General features: G+C 50.1%; 1 protein-coding gene and 1 pseudogene across 1 annotated transcript; both read right to left on the bottom strand.

Moving 5' to 3' along the window:
* Positions 1-1,502: 1,502 nt before the first annotated feature.
* Positions 1,503-11,642, bottom strand: AP1M2 (adaptor related protein complex 1 mu 2 subunit). Its single transcript, XM_006105739.3, is given in 13 exon segments — positions 1,503-1,881; positions 2,248-2,323; positions 2,822-2,947; positions 3,750-3,908; positions 6,300-6,371; positions 6,451-6,593; positions 7,069-7,162; positions 7,164-7,211; positions 7,291-7,438; positions 7,549-7,679; positions 9,346-9,413; positions 9,649-9,805; positions 11,507-11,642. Coding segments are annotated over 13 exon segments (1,287 nt in total). The 5' UTR covers positions 11,549-11,642; the 3' UTR covers positions 1,503-1,858.
* Positions 11,643-12,589: 947 nt separating this feature from the next.
* LOC102433331 lies at positions 12,590-13,638 on the bottom strand (annotated as a pseudogene).
* Positions 13,639-23,932: the final 10,294 nt, after the last annotated feature.

The raw sequence follows: 23,932 nt of genomic DNA, 5'->3' as shown, positions 1-23,932 counted from the left end.
CCCCCGGCCGGCTCCTCCCCGCTGTCAGCCGGCAGGTCGCGAGGGGCTGGGAAGCAGGCCCAACCCTCCGCGGCCCGCAGGGGGCCCGGTCTCCGCCCCACTCACCCTCCCTCCTCCTCTGCGGGCGGAGTCTCTTCTGAGCAGACGCCGAGACGCGGCTGCGGAGCTGTCCGCCCGGGAGCGAGGCCGCGCGCTGAGCTCCGCCCCCAACGCGGCCGATTTGTTTTCTTACAAACTCGCTCGCTACAAAGTAGCCCCGCCGCGCCGCCCGGCGCCCGACCCTGCGACGCCCCGCCCACGCGCCCAGGGCAGCCAATAGCTACGCGTTGCCGGGGAGGGTTGGAGCGCTGGCGTGGGCGGTGCAGCTCCTGATTGGCCGAGCCGCGGCGATTGGCGGACCGCCGGCAATGGCGGGGTTTTCGGTTTTTCAAATGCGCCTGGAGCGCGGGAGGCAGAGCCGGTTTAACTGACCGGGGAGAGAAAGTTCAAGGCCAGGGGAACGCGGGCTGCTCCAGGAACCCAGCGCCTCCGTTGGGGCCGCCTCGCCCGCGGTTCCACCATAAATGCTGTGCGATAAGCATTTATTCGTCCTTCACAGGGAGCGAATAAATGCACTTGTCTCATTCATGCACTCACCTTGTGCAGGAACCTTTCCCATCGCACATTCAAGCACCTACATAATTTAAGACAGCGTGAGGCACCGTGGAGAAAATAAAACGAGCGAATGAGGAGGAAATCTCTTTCTGGCTCAGATTGAATCAGCCCGAGCTCAGCAAGTGCAAGGGACGAGAGGAACGTTCACGGCCGCAGCTGCCACGTGGCTGGACCTGGCAGAGACCTTCATTCAAACATTTACTGGGGGGAAATTTTTATTTTATTTTTTACTGAACACCTACTGTATGGTAGGCGCCCAACTGGAGAGCGAGCTACAGCTCAGGGCAGGAGGGAACAGTAATTACGTATTTTCAGAGTGGTAAACGCTAAGGGAGTTGATACAACGGGATAATAGTCTATTGGGAAAGGAGGCTGTTGAAACAGAGGTCACCCTGAACTGGTGACATTGATTTGAGACCGGAAGTTACGGTAAGGAGCGTGTGTGGATACCCAGGAAAAGCATGCCAGGTCCAGGGCACTACAAATGCGAAGGCCCTGCGGTGGGAGTGCGCCTGGTGTGTCCAGGAAGAGCCGGGTATGGAGGGGGAGGTGAGGGCACGTAGGTGGCGGGATGGGTGGCACAAATGGAGGAGGGAAGCACGCCAGGGTTCTGAGCGGAGGAGCCAGGGCTGACTTGGAGGTTTAACAGCGCCCTCTGGCGGCTGCGAGGGGAACTGACTCTAGGGGGTCGGGGAGGAAAGTCCCCGGTCAGGGGACCGAGGAGGAGGCAGCTGGACTGGCCCAGAGGAGCTGTGACCAGGGCTGAAGAATGGCTCTGTGCTACCCACTCCCATCCCAGCAATTCATCCCTGGCATCCCCAGTCCCCAGCCAAGAAGCACATGCACAGCTGAGTTGATGTTTTTAATGCCATCCTCAATGAGCAGCTGTGAAGAAGGAGGGGCACCAACACCCCTAAGGCAGGTCACTGCGTGAAGGCACTCCTGAATGGGCTTCCAGGCCCCTCCTCTCTTTCTTCATACAAAAGTGGAAGTGGAAGAGGGAAGCTGGGAGGCCATCCCTCCCAGCCTATGGGTAGAGGACAAGACTGGGAGGGGGCCAGGTGCTGGGAGCAGGAAGCAGGAAACTGCTAAGCCAACAGAGGCCTGCTCACACCTCCCCCACCTTCCTTCCCTCCCTCTAAAGTCCGCAATCAGGACCGAGGGAGAGGGAGGCCCGTGTTCCAGGCCCTACCTCCTCTCCTTTCTAGCTGGTACGAAGTTGATAATCTGCAAGAAAACAATGAGCAGGGACATCTCAGAACCGTACAAATGGCGCAGAGGGACAGCCTCCCCAATCCTTCCCCAGCCCCAGTGTTCAGGATCAATTCTGCCAGGAAGTTACAAGGCCAAGGGTGAATCAAACACAGGGAATGAACCCACAGTAACTAGCCTGTTTCCAGGCAGCAGATGGAACTGATAACTGCCCCCATTTTAAAGATGGGCAAACCAAGGCCCAAGTTGGCATGGTGACAAAGACAGGATAGGCCTGTGGAGTTCTGGAGCTCTCAAAGTGAGAGTGAGAATGTATCAAAACTCCAAGACCATCCCCATCATCCCTTTGACCCCACTGTCCCAAGGAGCCGGCTGCCTTACCACCACTCTGGGTGATGTAGCGGACCCAGGGCAGGGCCTGGTAACCGCTTTTCTCGATGATCTTCATGTATCGGACCTGAAAGGAAATGAAAGGAGGGGGCCCAGGTTGAGGGGAGAGAGCTTGCTGGGACCAGGGGAGTATATGTGACACCACTTGGGGAAGTAAGGGCACAGGCTGGGAGTAATTAAGTGACATGGCTCGGGGCAACCATGTGGCATGGACAGTGGGACGGGGGAAAGGAAGGTGGTCCAGGAGAGAGGTCCAGAAAGAGATGACACAGTGTGAGGAAAGAGACACAACACAGTTTGGGGGAGATGAGGTGCCACAGGCCAAGGGAATGGTGAACAGCCTGTAAGCAGGAGAGGGATGGAAGTTACAAGTCAGTGGGGAGTAAGATGGCACAGAACAGAGGGAGAGGGGGAGGGAGGAGGAGAGGGAGAGGAGACCCAGGCTGAGGGCAGAAGAGACAACAATGTTCTGGGGAAAAGACATGGTTGGCTACAGAGGAGAGGTGACTCAGTAGGGGAACCTACTCAGGTCTAAGAGAAGAGCCACCCTGCCCACTTCCCTTACCTGAATCCCGGAGACGGTGAAATAGGGGATCTCAAACTTGACCCCAATGGGGGGCCGGCCCTCCTCCTCCTCCTTCTCCACACTGGGGAGGCCAAAGTGGGCACGCATCAGGTACTCCTTGCCCCCCTAAAGGCACAGGGGGGCATCAGACACACCGAGGGGTCCCTAAGCACCATAGACCATCCTCACAACAGCCCCTGGAGCCGTCTTAGCTCTCGGCCCCTTTCACAGACAAGGAAGGCTCCTGGCTAAGACTCACAGCCTCAGCCCGGTTGGAAGGTGGGGTGGGGCCATCTCCCACTTTTCAGGCCCTGATGAACCCTCCCCACCCCCCCTCCCTGATTCCAGGGACAGACCAAACCCTCCATGGGCCCAAGGATGTGGGTAACATAATCCTGCCTATTTCAGGTGGGCAAACTGAGGCTCCATGTGGGGAACAGGGCTTCCCGAGGCCATGCAGCTCAGAGAGGCAAGAGTGGGATGGGAGCCCCATCTGTGTGGCTCAGTGGTTGAGCGTCGACCTATGAACCAGGAGGTCACGGTTTGATTCCTGGTCAGGGCACATGTCTGGGTTTCAGGCTCACTTCCCAGTAGGGGGCGTGCAGGAGGCAGCCAATTGTTGATTCTCTCATCACTGATGTTTCTCTCTCTCTCTCCCTCTCCCTTCCTCTCTGAAATCAATAAAAATATATATTAAAAAAAAAAAGAGTGGGGTGGGAATCTGAACCCAAGGCTGGGTGCCTCAGACCTGGTAGGGAAGCTTTACCACCATGCCAGCCTAGCCTGATGTCTAGCTTTATTACCCCGCCCCCCGTCCCCGCAATGACAACCATGTGCAGGCAGATGTGGGTCTCTGATTGGTTATCCCCCTGGCCCTCAAGCAGTTAGAGTGGGTCCTTGCAGAGCCCCACCCCTCTCCAGTGCTCACCGGGAAAGACTTAATACTCCAAATCACGATGTTCTTCTCGGGCACGTACTTGGCACTGCCCACGCTGGTCTTGAAGCGCGGGGAGTCGGCGTCACTGGGCACCGGCACAGATATCTCCACGCCGTTGGCCACCGACTGCTTCTTAAACTGTCCCTTGGCCTGGGGGGGGGGGGAGAGTGCAGCAGGAAGAATTTGCTCATGGATTCTGCAACTGTTCACCAAGCCCTTTCCATGTGCCTTCTCATCGAGAGCCTCCACAACCCTGAAGTGAAAACCACTGTCCTGCCCAATTTGCAGATGAGGAAAACAGAGGCACAGAGGCATTTGCCTGGAGACACACAGCCAACAAGTGGCAGAGCAGGGTCCACACCCATGAGAGACTCCAGAGGCCCTACCCTTAGTGCCTTCCATATGGAAAATGTCATACACCTCTGCCAGGTCCCAAATGACTTCCATGAGCCCATCAGAGAGGGGTTTTCCTTTGAAGGTGGCACTTACTGAGCCCCTGCCATGCGCCAGGCCCTGTGCCAAGCACTTAATCCTCTCACTGATTCTGTAAAGTAGGATCCATTCCTAAAGTCCATTTGTAAGAGACTGAGGCACAGCCCTAGCTGGTTTGGCTCAGTGGATAGAGCATTGGCCTGAGGACTGAAGGGCCCGGGTTCGATTCCGGTCAAGGGCACATGCCCGGGTTGCGGGCTCGATCCCCAGTAGTGGGGGTGGGGGCGAGCAGGAGGCAGCCAATGAATGATTCTCTCTCATTGTTGATGTTTCTCTCTCTCTCTCTCTCTCTCTCTCTCTCTCTCCCTCCCTCTCTCAAATCAATAAAAATATATATTTTTAAAAAGAGACTGAGGTACAGAGAGAAAGAGCATTTTGCCCAAGTCACATAGCTGGTAATTGGCATAGTGGGGATTCAAACTGAGCCTGTGTCCTCAACCATTACATGTCCTCCTTACAGATGAATGAAGAAGCTACAGCACTATATGTGTATCTAGAGCTGTGTGACAGGACAAGCTTTCACCATAAGGTTTCCAAGTGCTCCATGTGTGGTAGCTACCCTTATGATTACTACTATTACTTATTCACTTGGGGAGGAATATTTGAGAAGTGGGATCTGGGGCAGAGGACTTGGAGGTAAATGGTGAGGCGGGGAATGAAAGGCTCTAGCATTAACAGTCCCTTTCTCTTTCCTGCAGAGATGGGGCCATTGAAGAGCATCAAGACCCTCCCTGGTGACCCTCCACTGTGCAACCCAGCTCCCCGGAGACCCCAAGGCCAGGGAACAAAGGCAAATCTAAGAACACAGACTCCTGAGTCAGGCGGACCCAAGTTCAACGTGAGGGGCGCTCCCTCCCTAGATGAGTGACATCATAATCCCAGGACCTGTTTCCCCGTCTGTGAAAGAGGCTGTGCTACAAGCTCTGAAGAAGCTCCTGCTGTGGGACTGGGACACATGCACAAGCTGCTTATGGCAATGGGAACTGGAGCAGCCAAGAACTGAAACAACCCATGTGAGAGAATGGAGACATAGATTCCCACGGTGGAATATTCTACAGCTATAGAAATGGATGCACAAACTATGACACCGAATTCATTTTTAAATCGATGTTACACGAATAAAGTAAGTTATACACAAAATCATACAGAAGCTGGCAGGAATGAAATATTTGTGGCTACACATGTGGGGGGCGAAATTATGAAGAAAAGCAAATAAATCATTTACATAAAATTCAAGATTGTAATTACCTCTGGGCAAAGGGAGAGCAGGACTTGGGGGAGGGACATGTGGGGATCAGAGGCTCTGGTCAAATACATTTTTTGTTGTTGTTGAAATATATTTTTATTGATTTCAGAGAAGAAGGGAGAGGGAAAGAGAGATAGAAACATTAATGATGAGAGAGCACCATCGATAGGCTGCCTCCCGCACACCCCACACCGGGGATCGAGCCCCAACCGGGAGTCAAACCATGACCTCCTGGTTCATAGGTCAACACTCAACCACTAAGCCATGCCCATGGCTGGGCAAGGTCAAGTCCATTTAAATAAGTTGGGTATTTCATTATTCTTTAAATCATATAAATATGCTATCTATCTATATATGTATACATATTATTAAAAAAGTAAATATGTAAGTAAAACAGATCATAGATGGTGATAATAGAAGAGAAAAATAGAGCAAAGAAGGGAGGTGGGAAATGCTGGGGGCAGGTATTAATTCTCAATAGGTATACCCATCAGGGAAGGCCTCTTTGAGGAGATGACATTTAAGCATCTAGACTATCTCCAACTTAGGAGATTAAGGAGATGCGATAAGGAGTCATGGGTATACCTGGGTGAGTGGGGGCGGAGTGATCCAGGGAAAGGGAACAGCCAGTGCAAAGGCCCTGCAGGGGTTGGGGGACCTGAGCCTGGAAGGTTTGGGAACCAGCCAGGGGCCTGTGTGGCTGGAAGGAAATGAACCAGGAGGGAGGTGGGAGAGGAAGTTAGATTGGTGAGGAGGCGGGAGGGGCAGATCGAGCACTGTGAGTAACTGTTCCTCCAACCCACCTTGACCATGATCTCCACCCGGCTGTGGGAGAACTTCTCAATGACAGACTCAATCCAGATCAGCGGTTTGACCTGCAGACAAAGGAATGGGGGCTCTGGGAGGTTCTGGGGTCACCCTCCTCCCCTGCCATGGGGCTTGACCCTGCCTCACCTGGGTGCTGAGGCGGTAGGACATGAGCTCGAAGTCGCCATCAGGTGGGATAAAGGAAATGGTACGGTCATTGTCAAAACGGGAGAGTCGCACACACTGGTGAAATTTCACATCCTCCAGTTCCACCGACTTGTTCTTGTTTCCTGAAACTCAGAGCCAAGCATGCAGGATGACCCTGGGGGCCGGGGCAGGGTCCCTACCCCTAACTTAACAGCCCACTGCTATCATCACCCCCATTTGACAGATGAGGAAGCTGAGGCCCAGAGTGGATGAGTAACTTGCCCAATCACCCAGCTGCCCAGGGGCAGAGCCAGGATCTGAACCCAGGGAATCTGAGTCTCACTGTCAGGCTTTTAAACGCAATGCTAGTCTGTCTCCTTGTATAGCCTAGAATGTCAGCTCTGTGAGGGCCAGGGTTTGTCTTTTTCGTCACTGCCCTGTCCTTGCACCCAGCACTTAATAAAGAAGCATTTGCTCAAAGAACCAGCAGCTGTAGTGCTGGCCATGACCAGCAGAGGGTGCTCGAGTGCTGATTTCAGAACTGACTGCAATTCTCTGGGGCCCCAGATGCAGAGGGGTCTCGGTCTCCTCCATGAACCCCCTGCTCCAGACACCTACGGCCAGTGAGCTCAAAGAGCACGCGATCGTTGAGGCCGAGCCGCAGCTCTGGCATTCCCGACAGAAACACCTTGAGCTTGAAACACCTTGAGCTTGATGGTGCCCACGATCTCGCTCAGCAGGACACTGCCATTGGCATTGACCTGGGGATGCACACATGGGCATGAGGGTCAGCAGGCAGAGGGCCCCCTCTCCCGTCCCCAGACCGCGGCAGGGGCTCACCAGCAGGTTGACAGACTCTATGACGTCGATGAAGACCTCATTCTTCTTGTACTTGATGCCCTCGGAGCGCCAGGACACGGCATTGGTGACAGTGGGCGGCACCCGTGACTTGCCCGTCTCCAGCTTGTTGCCCTGCTGCGTGATGTACCTGGCAGGACGGCAGGGAGCATGAACAGGGGGGCCCGGGGACACCTCCTGGCCCTCCTCCGCTTCGTGCCACCATGACCGGCCCTGTGGCTGCTCCCACAGCACACTCACTCCTGCAGAATCTTGCTGTCAGTGGTCTGGGGGAAGCCAAAGTCCATGAGCTCATCCAGCAGCTCGTAGACAATGACAAAGTTGTCCCGGATGCTCTCCTCCTCCAGCTCCTTGAAGTATTCGGAGAATACCTGGGGGTGCAGGAACAGACACCCACAGAGGTGGAGCTGGTGGAGCCATAGGCTGGGTCCCCATTGATCCAGCCAGCCATCCAACAAGCAATTTTTTTTTAATATATTTTATTGATTTTTTACAGAGAGGAAGGGAGAGAGATAGAGAGTTAGAAACATCGATGAGAGAGAAACATCGATCAGCTGCCTCCTGCACATCTCCCACTGGGGATGTGCCCGCAACCCAGGTACATGCCCTTGACCGGAATCGAACCTAGGACCTTTCAGTCCACAAGCCGACGCTCTATCCACTGAGCCAAACCGGTTTCAGCTAACAAGCAATTATTGAGTGCCTACTTTATACCAGTGCTGGGACATTAACGATGGACAAAGCCCACAGGGTCCCTGCCCTCAGGGAGAAGTCCAGTGTGGGAAATGGACTGGTAACAGAACCAATATAATCCAACGTGTTGGGTACAATAATGTGGAAAACTCAAGGAAAGTAGGAACCCAGAGGTGGGGAGGTCCAGGAAGAATTAGAACTGGTTTTCTTGTTTGTTTGTTTTTTCTTGGACCATGGATCCCTGCATATCTGATGTTCATGGGCCCATCTCAGAATAAATACATAAAACAAAATACACAGGTGGCAAAGGAAACCTGTTATACAGAAACATGACTGAGGTCATGGACTTTCTGTATTCTATTCATAGGCCTTGGAAGTTTGGGGTCCCCCAGTTAACAGCCCCTGGGAATTAGTAGGGATGACCACAGAAGAGAACCTGTTAGTCATCAACATTTGAACTATTCTCCACTCCTCATTCTGCTCCAACCTCACTGGCCTTTCTATTCCTACCCCAGGGCCTTTGCATATGCCATTCCCTCTGCTTGGAACACTCTTCCTTCAGCTCAGCTCACAGAGGCCTGCTTGTCATTCAGACCTCAGCTCAAATGTCACCCCCTCAAGGTAAGGAGTCTTGGTTATACCTGGGTGAGTGGGGACCACTCCCCTCCATGAGTATCATGATCCTATGGTGAGATTAGCATCTTAATCAGATTTAATCTCCTTTATGCCCTTTAACTCCTCAGGACAGAGACCTGTCTAATGCATAGGTGTTTTTCCTTTGCCTGGCAGAGAGGAGACAAATCCATGAATATTTCTTGTTTGTTGAATAGCGATGACTGAGCACTTTCTCAGTCATTGAGAATGGCATATAGTAAGAGCTCACTAAATTATATGATTTTGTAACCTTTGTGATAATGCTAACAATAATACCAAGCCTTTATTGAGCACTTAGTGTATACTGAGCACTGTTTTAGGCACTTTAGAGGTATGAATTTTATTAATTTGTACAACCCCGAGGTAGGACTTGCTGTAACCCCGTTTTGAGGCACAGAGAGAAGAGACTTGCTCAGGTCATATAGCCAGGAAGCAGGGGAAGCTAGGATTGGAAACCAGTTCACTCTGGCTCAGATTTGAGCAGTTACACTCTCTCTAAGACCCCATGGTCCCTGCCTATTATAGGGAGAGATGATCCCATAGCAGCCAGTGAGAACACAAAGTGATGGGACTTTGTTAGGGCACCCCCGGGGAGGTCAGGCAGAGCTTCTTAGAAAAATGGATCATGAAAGAGATGGGCAGGACAGGTGGACCAACAGACCAGCTGACCAATGGGAGGCCCCAACCTACCTCCACTGTCTTGTAGAGGAAGGAGTACACGAGCGAGGCATTGGCGTTCTTCAGCGTGGTGGCCACCACTGCGGGCGGCGAGGTTAAGGAAAAGGTGCCGTTTTCGAAGGGCTCAAATGGAGCACAGACCCTGAACCCCCACCCTGTTCCCCACCAGCACCCCATTTCTGCCCCCCACACACGCCTAGGCTGAGGACAGGAGTTGCACTGATGTGCTGTGCAACTCCTATCCTCAGCCTACCCGGTCTGGGCCTGAGCTGCCACCACCCCAGCCCCCCAGGGACCCCACCTGTGGCTGGATACAGTAGAGGTTGCTGTATTTGATCCACAGGAAGTGGACCCGGCCGTGGCTCAGCAGTGGGGTCAGGGCGCCCTCTTCCTCCCGCTGCATGAGCAGAGGCATAAAGTGCTCTATCTCGCTCATGGCCACATCGCCCTTGTAGTTTCGACTGATCAGGGGCTAAGGGTGGGCAGAGAAAGCCCAGTCATCACTGGGATCCAGGGACCCTCCACCCAGGGGCACTCTACCCAGAGTGCCTGGTTCGGACCCTACTCCCTGGCCCAGGGGCCTGAGCACCTCTCTGCACCTCAGTTTCCTCCTCTGTAAAATGGGCACGTGATAAAAACAGCTAACATGTCTAGACCCTTCACTAAGGTCCAGGTCATAGTTCTATTAAAGACTGGATGCTTGGCCCTCCCCCTCCCAGGAGCACACCCACACCTTTCTTCACTCTTAAATGTGCATCTCCTACACCAGTGATGGCGAACCTATGACACGCGTGTCAGAGGTGACACGCGAACTCATTTTTTTGGTTGATTTTTCTTTGTTAAATGGCATTTAAATATATAAAATAAATATCAAAAATATAAGTCTTTGTTTTACTATGGTTGCAAATATAAAAAAATTTCTATATGTGACACGGCACCAGAGTTAAGTTAGGGTTTTTCAAAATGCTGACACGCCGAGCTCAAAAGGTTGGCCATCACTGTCCTACACCCTAAGGGCCCCCAGGAGACTTGCAACCGGGGGAGCAATGGGCAGCTGCAGTTCCTCCCAGGACCTGTCGCCAAGGCCCTCTTTTCTCTGACTTTTCAGTGAGCCAATAGCAGCCCTGCCCAGGCTCATTTCTTTCCTATAAAGTGCCAAAGTAGGCTCTCTCCTGTTGCTTCTCCTGTCCTATACCCTTCCTTTTTCATTGTCCCCAGCTTTAATAGATATGCTCTCAGAAAGAAAAAAAAAAGAGTGGATGTTTGCTTGCTGATTTAGTTCTCAACCCTGTGAGGTCGTGTCACTGTCACCTCCCTCTTACAGATGGGGAAACTGAGGTAGGAACCGTGTTCATAATAAGTGGGAAATTGGGAATTGGACCAAGTAGCCTCATTCCAGAAATCCTGCTCTTGCCCAGGGCTTCATATGCACCAAATCGGAAGGTAGGGATGACGAACGGTAAGAAGGGAAGGATGGGAGGAAGGACAGATTATAGAAAGAGGAGAAAAGAGAGATTATAGAAGAGGGAAGGAAGAAAAGAAAGATCATGCCAAGAAGTAAAAGAAAAAAAGAAAGATTATACCTAGAAGAGAAAAAGAAAGAAAATAAAAATGATTGTGCCCATATAGCTCTCTTAGCTCTGACTGGCAGGGAGTAAGCCATCAATAACAACAGAACCTAATTGTTTCGTCCAGTGCTCAGAACTGGGAGCAGGTCCTCAGACACCTGAGCTCTCACTATTATTGTCGGAAATATTATCTTCCCCATCGCTCTTATGATTGCTACTGAATGACGGGACAGTAAGAGGGGGCCCCAGAAAGGGACAAAGCAGCCCCACAGGGGAATCAGGGCCCCCTGGCCCTGCTGTCTGCCCCAAATATTCATACTGTGGGTGCGGATGGTGACAGAAATAACAATTCCAGTGGGCCGATCCCCGCGTGTTCGCAGCAGGTCTGCGGGTTGTGCTAATTGTTTGGGGTGGAGACCCCTCGTTCCCATGGTTACGGAGCGTGAGACCCAGGCTCAGAGAGGCGAGCACGCGGCCGGTGCCGGCGGGACGGGACCGGGACCCAGGACTCGGGTGGGGGAGGGGAGCCCCCCGCCCTCGGGGACACCTGGGCCGCGCTGCCACCACCTGTCCGCCCCCACCCCCCACCCCACGCCCAGCCTCACCTTGCCCTTGACGTCGAGGATGAAGACAGCCGAGGCGGACATGGTGGCGGCCGGCGGGCCGGGAGCCGGGAGGGAGGACGGGGACGACGGCGACGGCGGCGCCGCTTCCTTCTTCCTGCGGAAGCGCCGGCGCAGGTGAGCGCCCAGGTGAGCGCGTCTTAAAGGGGAGGCCGCCAGGTGAGCGGAGCTGTCAGCGGACAAGAAGTCCCCGCGGCCCTGGCCGGTTTGGCTCAGTGGATAGAGCGTCGGCCTGCGGACTGAAGGGTCCCAGGTTCGATTCCTGTCAAGGGCATGTACCTTGGTTGCAGGCAAATCCCCAGTGGGGGGTGTGCGGGAGGCAGCTGATCGATGTTTCTCTCTCATCAATGTATCTAGCTCTCTATCCCTCTCCCTTCCTCTCTGTGAAAATCAATAATATATATTTAAAAAAAAAAAGAAGTCCCTGCGGGAAGGAAAGGGGCCGGACTCCGGCCCGCACAGCTACCCCGCCTCGCTTTCCCTTCTCGCCCAGGAGTGCGGATGGGTGGAGACCCAGACATCCGTCCACCCGTCTGTCCATCCGTCCCTCCGTCCGTGCGGTCTCTCCCACACGCATGTCAGACCCAATACAGCAGGGACTTTGTCCTGTTCATGTTTGTATTTCCAGTGCCCAGCACTGGGTGCTCAATAATATTTGTCCAAATCATTAATTCTTTTCCTCGTTTATACAATAAATATTTATGAATTATTCTCTTTTTTTTTTTTTTTCATCTTACACTCAGTGAATTCACAGCATTGGGTTCAGACTGGCCAGGTCCCGGGTTCTGTGGGCCTTGGGGGCAGGCCCAGCCACAACAAACACAGGAAAATGGGCGAGAGGGCAGGGGGAGGAGAGAGTTAACAGATTTGGTCTTGAACTTGGGGGGTTGGGTGGAAAAGTGATGATCCTTGTGTCTTGGGATGAGGACCAGCAGGAAGAAAGCTGTCTGATGGGGGCCTGGGCAGGCCCCAGGGATGGGCTGGCACCCTTGGGGCCCCCTACCCTGAGGACAGGCACTGGGCTCAGTCTCCTGCCCCACACCACCCATGGGAGAGATGGGGCCCTCATCCCCTCGCCCCTCTCAGGCTCAGAGGCTGTTTCAGGTTGAGCCTCTGAAAGAAGCTTTTGCCCAACTCATGTGCTGATCATGATGGCACAGGAGGGGGCGGCCTTGGTGATCTTTGGGAGGAAGCCTGCAAAGAGGCCCCTGGTGCCGGACCGCCGGGATCCGCAGCAGCAGCAGCAGCAGCAGCAGCAGCAGCAGCAGCCACGTGGAGTCAGCGTGCACTGGGCGGGTGACACTCTCACAGCCTCCACCGCTCCCAGCCTGTAACCTGGCGTTGAGCCTTCGCCACATCAAAGGGTAGAGTCGGGATGGCAGCCATCGTCCCTGAGATGCCGCCAGCCACAAAGCTGATGCCCACCGAAGTCTGGTCCTTTGGCCTGCGCCCACTCAGCCAGCTCTTTACCAGCTCATAGTTGAACCAGTGCAGGGCTGAAGAGGGCACATCCGGAAGAGCAGTGGGGCCCCAGCCCAGCCACAGTGAGGGCAGCCGCCCTGAGCTATGGAGGTTCGGACTCAGGCACCCAACTCGCGGTATGACACGGGCTGAGCCTGCAGCTTAGTCCCTACCAGCGCTAGGGGCCTATCACAGTCTCGGTGCCCAAGCAGGCCAGTGCACCAGCCACCATGGGTGCATAGAAGTCAGAGGCCAGGGCTCGACCACACACGAAGGCCTTGAGTTGTCATAGGCCGTGAAGTAGATGGCAGTTGCTGGCACAGTCATCACCAGGTGAAGCTAGTGGGGTAGTGGGGTCCTGAACGCAGTTGGCACAGCGGGCACCATTTGGGCACAGGTACCGGGGTTCCAGGACACCATTGCAGGACAGGAGGCACTTCCCTGTGGGTTGGAGGGAGGAGGGCAATTTGGCGTAAGAGGCTCCAGAGTCTGGAGGGAGGCATCAGCTCACTGGTCACTGCGGGGAGTTGAGACAGCAGGCGGGCCTTCACCACGTTCAGGGGGGTCATGAAAGTGGAGGTGATCACAGCCCCGGCACCTGGGGCCACCATTTGTTGGAGGGGACTGATGCCCCCAGCGTCCAGATCAGCCATCAGTTCTGGCTTTAGGACGGGGTCTGCGCACGTTTACCTCACCTATGAATTATTCTTTCACTTAAATATTAATCACTAGTAAATTCTTTCACTCAGTGACAGGAACTGTGGGTTGCACTCTGAGTAAGGCAAATGTAGCTGCTTTTATTATTATTCCTAATGTTACTCTTATTCATTCAAAAATATTTTTAATATTTTTTATTAATTTCAGAGAGGAAGGGAGAGGGAGAGAGAGATAGAAACATCAATGATGAGAGAGAACCATAGACCGGCTGCTTCCTGTCGACTGGGAATCGAACCGTGACCTCTTGGTTCATAGGTTGAAGCTCAACCACTGAGCACACAGCTTGAACCATTCAAAAAATATTTATAGTCCTAGCTGGTTTGGCTCAGTGACTAGAGCATTGGCCTGCGGATTGAAGGGTCCCTGGTTCTATTCTGGTCAAAGGCACATGCCCGAGTTGCGGGCTCTATTCCCAGTATGGGGCGTGCAAGAGGCAGCTGATCAATGATTCTCATTGATGTTTCTATCTCTCTCTCCCTCTCCCTTCCTCTCTGAAATCAATAAAAATATTTTTTAAGCCCTAGCCGGTTTGGCTCAGTGGATAGAGCGTCGGGCCGGTGAACTGAATGGTCCCGGGTTCGATTCCAGTCAGGGGCACATGCCTGAGAATATTTTCCCATTGATTTTTAGAGAGAGTGGAAGGGAGGGGGAGAGACAGAGAGAGAGAGTAACATTGATGGGAGAGAGACACATTGATTGGTTGCCTTCTGCCGGCACCCTGACCAGGGCCAGGGATAAAGCCTGCAACCAAGATTCCTTGACTGGAATCGAACCTGGGACCCTTCAGTCTGTGGGCCGACGCTCTATCCATTGAGCCAAACCAGCTAGGGCCCAACACTACTTTTTTTCTTTTCTTTTTTTTTTTAAGGTTGTTATTTTTTGCTGTGTTTGATTCCAGTCTTCCCAACTATGTTTTATCTGATAATTCAGGACCTGAGGGGAAGACCTTCTTGTCTTCTTACATTGGAAGAAGCAGAGGTCGAGAGAGGTAAAGCCACTGGTTCAAGGCCGCAGCCTGGAGACAGCTGAGTCAAAATTGGAATCTGAGTCTTAACAAGCCTGATCCCAGCTTTCACCCACCTGCTCTGCTGCATTGTGGGATACGAGAATTCTTATTACTAACAACAGCTCCCGCCTGTATGCTACTCTCTGTACTCAGGTGCTGCCCTAACCGTCTCCCATGCAGGAACCCTCCATGAAACCATGTTTTTATTTAGGGAAGCCTGTTACCTCCATTCGACAGATAGGAAAATGGAAGCTCAGAGAATCAGTGACTCTACAAAGTCACCTGCCAGCCTGGCTGGTGTGGCTCAGTGGTTGAGCCTCGACCTATGAACCAAGAGGTCACGGTTCAATTCCTGGTCAGGGTACATGCGGGTGCTGTGAGCTCATCCCCAGTGTGGAGCATGCCAGAGGCAGCTGATCAATGATTCTCTCTCATCATTGATATTTCTATCTCTCCCTCTTCCTTCCTCTCTGAAATCAATAAAGATATGTATGTAAAAAGTCACCTGCCGGAGAAACCAAGATGGCGGCATAGGTAAACACCAGAAATTGCTGCCTCGCACAACCACTTCAAAAATACAACTAAAAGACAAAATGGACATCATCCAGAACCACAGGAAGGCTGGCTGAGTGGAAATTCTACAACTAGAAGGAAAGAGAAAAGCACACTGAGACTCAGAGGAGGTGCGGAAGTAAAGTGCAGAGGTACAGAGATGCCTGTGGAAAGGGCTGTCAACTGAGGACACGGTTGTCTTTTTCAATCGGGAGGGAGTCTCAAGCTCCCGACTGCTCTGAACTCCAGTTCCAGGTGAGTCTCTGGGGACCCAGACTCATACGGGGAGAAACTGGACTGTCTGGCATCGGTCGGAACTCGAGGGCAGCTTTCTCTCAGAGGTGCTTGCAGCGATTACCGGGACACTGAGACTCGGGGTCTCTTAGGGTAGGACTGAGGATCAGCCATAGCTTTTTGCTCCGCCCTGTTGATTCCCTGAGACCCTGCCCCAGCAGAGGCTTTTGCATATGAAAGGCCTGGCCCTTTGCAATATGAAAATTACCTAACAAACTGCAGCTGGGTCAGAGAGACCCAGAACTTCCAAAAGAAGGCCCAAGGCCCCACAGCAGCTTGCATTGCTTCACAGCTGGGCCTCATCTGGGCACCTTCAAACCCCAAAGAAGAGGAATCTGCAGATCTCTCCATAGCTCCTGCTGGGTAGCCTCAGGCAGAGACTAAATTAGCACCTCCTTAGAGATCCAAGAGCCAGTGTACCCAGTGGTCAGAGTGGGACCATCCAGATTACAACTCCTTAGATCCATAAGGGACACACTCACGGGGCAGACTCAGTGAGCACCAAAGCCCCACTGAAGCAAGTCTTGCCCCAGAAGGGTGTCTCCAGCACAGAAGTTCTCCCACTGCAGACACAGCTGATTCTCACAGCCAATTGGCCTGGAGGTCAATTCCTCCCAGTGATAACTACAACAATCAAGGCTGAACTACAACAAGACTGTGCACAAAGCCCACAAGGGGGTGCACCAAGAGTGTCCACCTCAGGTAATTGGGGAGGCTGAGCCACTGGGCCCTATAGGACACCTAGCACAGAAAGCCACTCTATCAACACAGGGAAGCATAAAAAATGTGGAGACAAAGAAACAGGTCACAAATGACAGAAATGGAGGAAAGCAAACTACTGGATATAGAGTTCAAAACCACACTTATAAGGTTTTTCAAGAATTTTCTAGAAACTGCCGATAAATTTAGTGAGACCCTCAATAAATCTAGTGAGACCCTCGAGGATATGAAAAAGGACCAACTAGAAGTTAAGCATACACTGACTGAAATAAAGAATATTATACAGAGTTCCAACAGCAGACTAGAGGATCGCAAGAATCAAGTCAAAGATTTGAAATACGAAGAAGCAAAAATCACGCAACCGGAAAAACAAAAAGAAAAAAGAATCCAAAAATAGGAAGATAGTGTAAGGAGCCTCTGGGACAACTTCAAGCGCACCAACATCTGAATTATGGGGGTGCCAGAAGAAGAAAGAGAGCAAGATATTGAAAACCTATTTGAAGAAATAATGACAGAAAACTTCCCCTACCTGGTGAAAGAAATAGACTTACAAGTCCAGGAAGCGCAGAGAACCCCAAACAAAAGGAATCCAAAGAGGACCACACCAAGACACATCATAATTAAAATGCCAAGAGCAAAAGACAAAGAGAGAATCTTAAAAGCAGCAAGAGAAAGAGACTCAATTACCTACAAGGGAGTACCCATACAACTGTCAGCTGATTTCTCAACAGAAACTATGCAGGCCAGAAGGGAGTGGCAAGAAATATTCAAAGTGATGAATGCCAAGAACCTACAACCAAGATTACTTTACCCAGCAAAGCTATCATTCAGAATTGAAGGTCAGATAAAGAGCTTCACAGATAAGAAAAAGCTAAAGGAGTTCATCACCACCAAACCAGTATTATATGAAATGCTGAAAGGTATCCTTTAAGAAGAAGAAGAAGAAGAAAAAGGTAAAGATACAAATTATGAACAACAAATACACATCTATCAACAAGTGAATCTAAAAATTAAGTGAATAAATAATCTGATGAACAGAATAAACTGGTGAATATAATAGAATCAGGGGCATAGAAAGGGAGTGGACTGATTATTCTCAGGGGGGAAAGGGGTGTGGGGGTGCGGGAAGAGACTGGACAAAAATCGTACACCTATGGATGAGGACAGTGGGGGGGGGTAAGGGCAGAGGGTGGGGTGGGAACCGGGTGGAGGAGAGCTATGGGGGGAAAAAAGAGGAACAACTGTAATAATCTGAACAATAAAGATTTAATTTTTTAAAAAAAGTCACCTGTCAGCAGTGGCCAAGCTGGAATTCTAATCCTGCAAACCCAAGGTTTTATGCTGCCTCCTTCTCAAATAAGGGTAATCTCCAAGATCCTACCAGCCCTCCGCTCAGAAGGTGAATTAGGGGGGCTTGGGAGCTGCCAGTCCCTCACCCCAGCCCAGGCATCACTGAACCTCATCAAGGGCCCTTCTCCTGGGGCCCTGAGGTGTTTTCAGGCAGTAAATAGAACCCAAAAGCCTGGGCCAGGCGCCCTGGAATCTGAAACTCAAGTCTTGTTTGGCTGAAAAATTCATGAGCCCTGAAGCTACAGTGGGGTCAGAGAACAGAGCATCTCTGTGTGAGCAGCTGCCCTGTCTCAGCTGCAACTTCCCCTGTCCCCACGACCTGTGGCCTTGCCCCAGTTCCTCCTGGGTGTCTACAGCCTGCCCAGCTTCCCCTGAGGGACCTGCCTCTAGGCACCCCATTCAACCTCTTCTCCACAGCACTAAAGGGATCTCTCTAAAACTCGCAGCTCCTACTGCCCTCCCTCACTCTCACATCCCCCGTGGCTCCCTATTGCCCTGAGCTGCTCTGCCTGGCATAGCAGATCCCTGCTGACTTCTCCCACGATGCACCTCTTGAACCCACTGCCCCAGATACACTGACTTCCCTAATTTCAGTTCCTCTCTCTCTTTCTCTCTTTCTCTCTTTCCTCTGGCACCTGACTACTCAGTGCCTGCCTGCGCCTTTTTGCTTTCTCCACCCCGTTCTCTTTCAGCTTTCAGGCCTCCTCCTCAGGAAGCCCTCTCTGACCTGCCAACCCATGTCTAGGCCATATGCGTCCTATGGGCTTTCCCAGGTGTCTCCCATCACAGCTGTGTTGTGCCATATTTTTAAAAATATATTTAAAATGGTTTTTATTATTATTATTATTTTTAAAATATATTTTATTGATTTTTTACAGAGAGGAAGGGAGAGAGATAGAGAGCCAGAAACATCTATGAGAGAAATATCGATCAGCTGCCTCCTGCACACTCCCTACTGGGGATGTGCCCGCAACCAAGGTACATGGCCTTACTGGAATCGAACCTGGGACCTTTCAGTCCGCAGGCCGACGCTCTATCCACTGAGCCAAACCGGTTTCGGCTAAAATGTTTTTATTATGGTAAAATATACATAACCTAAAATTTACCATTTTATTCATTTTAAGTGTACGCTTCAGTGGCGTTAAGTACATTTACATTGTTGTGTAACCATCACCACCACCATCCGTCCCCAAAACGTCTTCATTTTCCTAAACTGAAACTCTGTCCCCATTAAACTCCCCAATTCTCCTTCCCCCAGCCCCTGGGAGTCACCATTCTTCTTTCTGTCTCTATGAATATGACTCCTCTAGGGACCTCCTGTAAGTGGAATCATACAGTGTTTGTCCTTTTGTGACTTGTTTGTTTAAATCTATTTTTTGAAGTGGAGTTTTAATTACCTAAGAAACATATACTTTCTCCTATTAGAGAGAGAGAGAGAGAGAGAGAGAGAGAGAGAGAGAGAGAGCATAGATCAGGAAAACTCATCGCCTTTGCCAGCTCCACTCCATTCTGGTCCCTATAACAACCACTGAAGTGTTCAGATCTTTTTCTGTTTAGTTTAATGCTGACATATGTATGTATATACCTTTGTGTGTAATGTTCTCTCTCTCTCTCTCTCTCTCTCTCTCTCTCTCTCTTCCGCTCCCTCCCTTCCTCATACTATAAATGACTAAACACTGAACACAACTTGCTATTTTTATTCACCAGTAGGACCTAAAAACTTAGTTGGGCTACACTGTCAGGGTTGTGGCTAAAGGGTGTGGACATGTGTGGGTTTTGAAGTCAGGCTTATGAGTTCAAATTCTTGTACAGCCCCAGGCTCACTAACTGGCTGTGAGTAAATTAACCCCTTTCCCCAACTGACAAATGATTGCAAAGATTTAATGCAAAGCCCTTAATAAGTTACTTAACCTCTCTGTGTCACTTTCCCCAACAAGAAAACGGTTATAAAGATTTAATATAAAGCACTATTTCCTCACCTGATGCTGAGTAAGCGCCTATAAACACTCACTCTTGTTACAACCTGCAGGGCCACCTCTTTCTTTCTTAAACTACATTTGAAAATTCCATTTAAGAAATTGTAATGTATATCAAGTAACTGTTGCAAACTGAGCCCACCCGTGTAACCACAGTACTGTTTCCAGTCCCCCAAAAGTCACCCTATGGCCCCACCAGTCACTACCTCCTGTGTAGGCAACCCCTGATCCAAGTTCTTTTATCACAGGTTCATTAGCTATGCCTGTTCTAGAACTTCAGACAAAAGTGACTGGCATTTTTCACTTGGTATAATGCTTTTTAAAAAAATTACTATTAGCCCTAGATCAAGCATGTCAAACTTGTGGTCTGCTGAATATTTTTGCGGCCCAGCCAATATAGCGGTATTTAAGAAATGTTTTTTTTTTAATATATTTTATTGATTTTTCACAGAGAGGAAAGGAGAGGGATAGAGAGTTAGAAACATCAATGAGAGAGAAACATCGATCAGCTGCCTCCTGCACACCTCCTACGGGGGATGTGCCCGCAACCAAGGTACATGGCCTTGGCCGGAATCAAACCTGGGACTCTTCAGTCCGCAGGCCGACGCTCTATCCACTGAGCCAAACTGGTTAGGGCTGTAAGAAATGTTTTAATAAAAATTTTGTAGCTTAATTTTTACAATATCCATTTATACATAATCCTATCTAATAATAGACAAACATGGTAATTAACCATACCTCCGCTATGCTTCCCATTGGCTAATCAGGGCGATGTGCAAATTAACTGCTAACCAAGATGGCAGCCGGCAGCCAGGCAGCTGAAGCGAACATGAGGCTTGCTTGCTCCAGTGATGGAGGAAGCCAAGGTTTCCCGCCTGCCTCGGCTGGGCTCTGAGCAGCACTCTACGCAACAATGTTGCAATTATAGAAGCTAAACAAACCCCAGATGCCTGCTTTCAGCCAGCTGGCCTCAGAGCTGGAGCCACAACAAAGTTTCAATTACAGAAGGTAAATAAATCCCAGAATAAAAAAAAAAGAAAAAATGGAGAGACTGGGAGCTTCAGTTGCAGGCTTGGCCCGCCTGAAAACAGCCCTCAGCCCCTCACCCAGACTGGCCAGGCACCCAGTGTGGACCCCCACCCTGAAGGGGGTGCAGGCAGCCTGAAAACAGCCATTGGCCCCTCATCCAGGCTGGCCAGGCACCCCCGTGGGGACCCCCACCCTGAAGGGGGTGCAGGCAGCCTGAAAACAGCCCTCAGCCCCTCATCCAGGCAGGCCAGGCACCCCAGTGGGGACCCCCACCCTGAAGGGGGTGCAGGCAGCCTGAAAACAGCCATCAGCCCCTCACCCAGGCTGGCCAGGCACTCCAGTGGGGACCCCCACTCTGAAGGGGGTGCAGGCAGCCTGAAAACAGCCATCAGCCCCTCACCCAGGCTGGCCAGGCACCCAAGCGGGACCCCCACCCTGATCCGGGACACCCTTCAGGGCAAACCAGCCGGCCCCCACCCATGCACCAGGCCCCAATCCTATATAGTAAAAGGGTAATATGCAAACTGACCCTAACAGCAGAAAGACTGGGAATGACTGGCCACTATGACACACACTGACCACCAGGGGACAGACGCTCAATGCAGGAGCTGCCCTCTGGTGGTCAGTGAGCTCCCACATGGAGGAGCTCTGCTCGGCCACAAGCCAGTCTGACGGCTGCCAGTACAGCAGTGGTGGTGGGAGCCTCTCCTGCCTCCTCAGCAGCACTAAGGATGTCTGACTGCAGCTTAGGTCTGCTCCCCACTGGCAAGTGGACATCCCTCGAGGACTGCCGGGCTGCCAGAGGGATGTCTGGTTGCCAGCTTAGGCCCAATCCCTGGGGAGCAGGCCTCAGCCAGCAGATGGTCATTCCCCGAGGGGTCCCAGACTGTGAGAGGGCACAGCCCAGGTTGAGGACCCCCCCCCCCCCCCCCCGCCGAGTGCACAAATTTTTGTGCACCGGGCCTCTAGTTGTTAAAAATGAACTACAACATTCACTAATGACTGATTACTATAATCGTGTTGCATTCATTTCCCTTACACCGTATGCACAGGCGCACCATTTCTCTCCACTAATACTAGCAGCGAATATTTTAGCAGCCGATCGCCACGCCATTAGTCTTGGACTGACTTGTTTTGTGTTCACAACAGGAAATATTTCACGTTTGGAGAACAAGAAAAATAGGTTTATTTGCGTTACGCTTATTAATTTGTGCAGTTATTCAGTGTCTGGTAAGTTAATGTTCAAGCAAAAATATTAATTTTTATTAAAATGTTCTATTATTTTATGTTAACGATGACTCATTTATTTCAGCCCTTTGTATTCAGCATGTCTCTATCAAAATAAACCTAAGTTTCTATGAAAATTGAAGCTTTTGTTTTTTTGCGGCCCACATAAACTTAAACCTTGTTTATTTGGCCTGTGTTAGCCTTTGAGTTTGACATGCTTGACCTAGATGGTTTGGCTCAGTGGATAGAGCTGGCTTGCAGATTGAAGGGTTCTGGGTTCGATTCCAGTCAAGGGCACATGCCCGGGTTGCAGGCTCAATCCCCAGTAGAGGGCATGCCGTAGGCAGCTGATCAATGATTCCCTCTCATCATTGATGTTTCTATCTCTCCCTCTCCCTTCCTTTCTGAAATAAAAAAATATATATATTTTTAAAAATTACTATTATTGGTTTTTAGAGAGAGGAAGGAAGAGAGAGAAAGAGAAACATCAATTTGTTCTTATATTTATTATGCATTCATTGGTTGATTCTTTTTTAAAAATATATTTTTAATGATTTCAGAGAGGAAGGGAGAGGGAGAGAGAGATAGAAACATCAATGATGAGGGAGAATCATTGATCGGCTGCCTCCTGCACACTCCCTTGACTGGACTGGAACCCGCGACCCTTCAGTCCGCAGACCGATGCTCTATCCACTGAGCCAAGCCAGCCAGGGTCATTGGTTGATTCTTGTATGTGCCCGGGCCGGCCCACAACCTTGGCATATTGGGAGGATGCTCTAATCTACTGAGCTACCCAGCCAGGGCTGGCAGGATGTTTTTAAAAATATATTTATTCATACTGTTGCACTTACCAATAGTTCATTTCTTTTTCTTTTAATATTTTATTGATTTTTTCACAGAGAAGAAGGGAGAGGGACAGAGAGTTAGAAACATCGATGAGAGAGATCGATCAGCTGCCTCCTGCATGCCCCCCACTGGGGATGTGCCCGCAACCAAGGTACATGCCCTTGACCGGAATCGAACCCGGGACCCTTCAGTCCGCAGGCCGACGCTCTATCCACTGAGCCAAACCGGTTCGGCAGTTCATTTCTTTTTCTTGCCAAAGCGTATCACCTTATATGGATGGACCACCGTTTGTTGAACCACTCATCCATTTATAGACACTTAGGTTGCTTTCAGTTTTCAGCCATTATGAATAAAGCTGCTATGAACATTTGTCTACATGTCTTTGTTTTTTTTTTCTTTTTCAGTCAGTGTTATTTTTCTTGGGTAAATACCTAGGAGTACAATGGCTGGGTCACACGGTGGGTACCCATTTCTTATAAAGGAAGCTGCCAGGCCTTTTTTTCCAAGTGGCTGTGTCATCTTACATTCCCACCAGCAGCGGAGGAGAGTCCCATTTGCTCACCAAAACTTGTTCCTGTCTGTCTTTTTGGTTTTAGCTGTGCTGGTGAAAGTGTAGTGGTATTTCATTGTTTTAACTTTCATTTCCCTGATGTCTTTTTCTTTTAAATTTAGTAAATCTTTTATTTTTTAAAATTTTTTTATTTTTAATTACAGTTTACATTCAATATTATTTTGCATTAGTTTCACGTATACAGCTTATGGTTAGACAATCATGTGCTTTACAAAGTGTTCTCGATATTTCCAGTACCCACCTGGCACCATTTATGTTATTTTTTAAATTTATTTTTTATAATGTTACATGCAATAATCATTAATATTTCAAGAAAAACAATTTTAAGTACAATAATGTTACATGCAATAAACATTAATATTTCAAGAAAACTATTTTAAATGTAATAATGTTACATGCAATAAGCATTAATATTTCAAGAAAAATGATTGTAAATATAATAATATTACATGCAATAAGCATTAATATTTCAAGAAAAAAACATTTTAAATATATTACCAAAACTGTACTAACATAGTATAATATCACAAAAATTGTAGGAAATATTTAAAAATCTGCAAATAACAGGATTACTTCTATTATACTCTAAAATATTTTTTTCTCATTTCCCTGATGTCTTTCATTCTTCCTGTCTGCTCATGCTGTTCCCTCCTGAGACC

The sequence above is a fragment of the Myotis lucifugus genome, unplaced genomic scaffold, assembly GCF_000147115.1.
Source record: "Myotis lucifugus unplaced genomic scaffold, Myoluc2.0 scaffold_719, whole genome shotgun sequence".
Lineage (NCBI taxonomy): Eukaryota > Metazoa > Chordata > Mammalia > Chiroptera > Vespertilionidae > Myotis > Myotis lucifugus.
The sequence above is the reverse complement of the archived record's forward strand: the minus strand, read 5'-3'. Positions and strand labels throughout refer to the sequence as shown.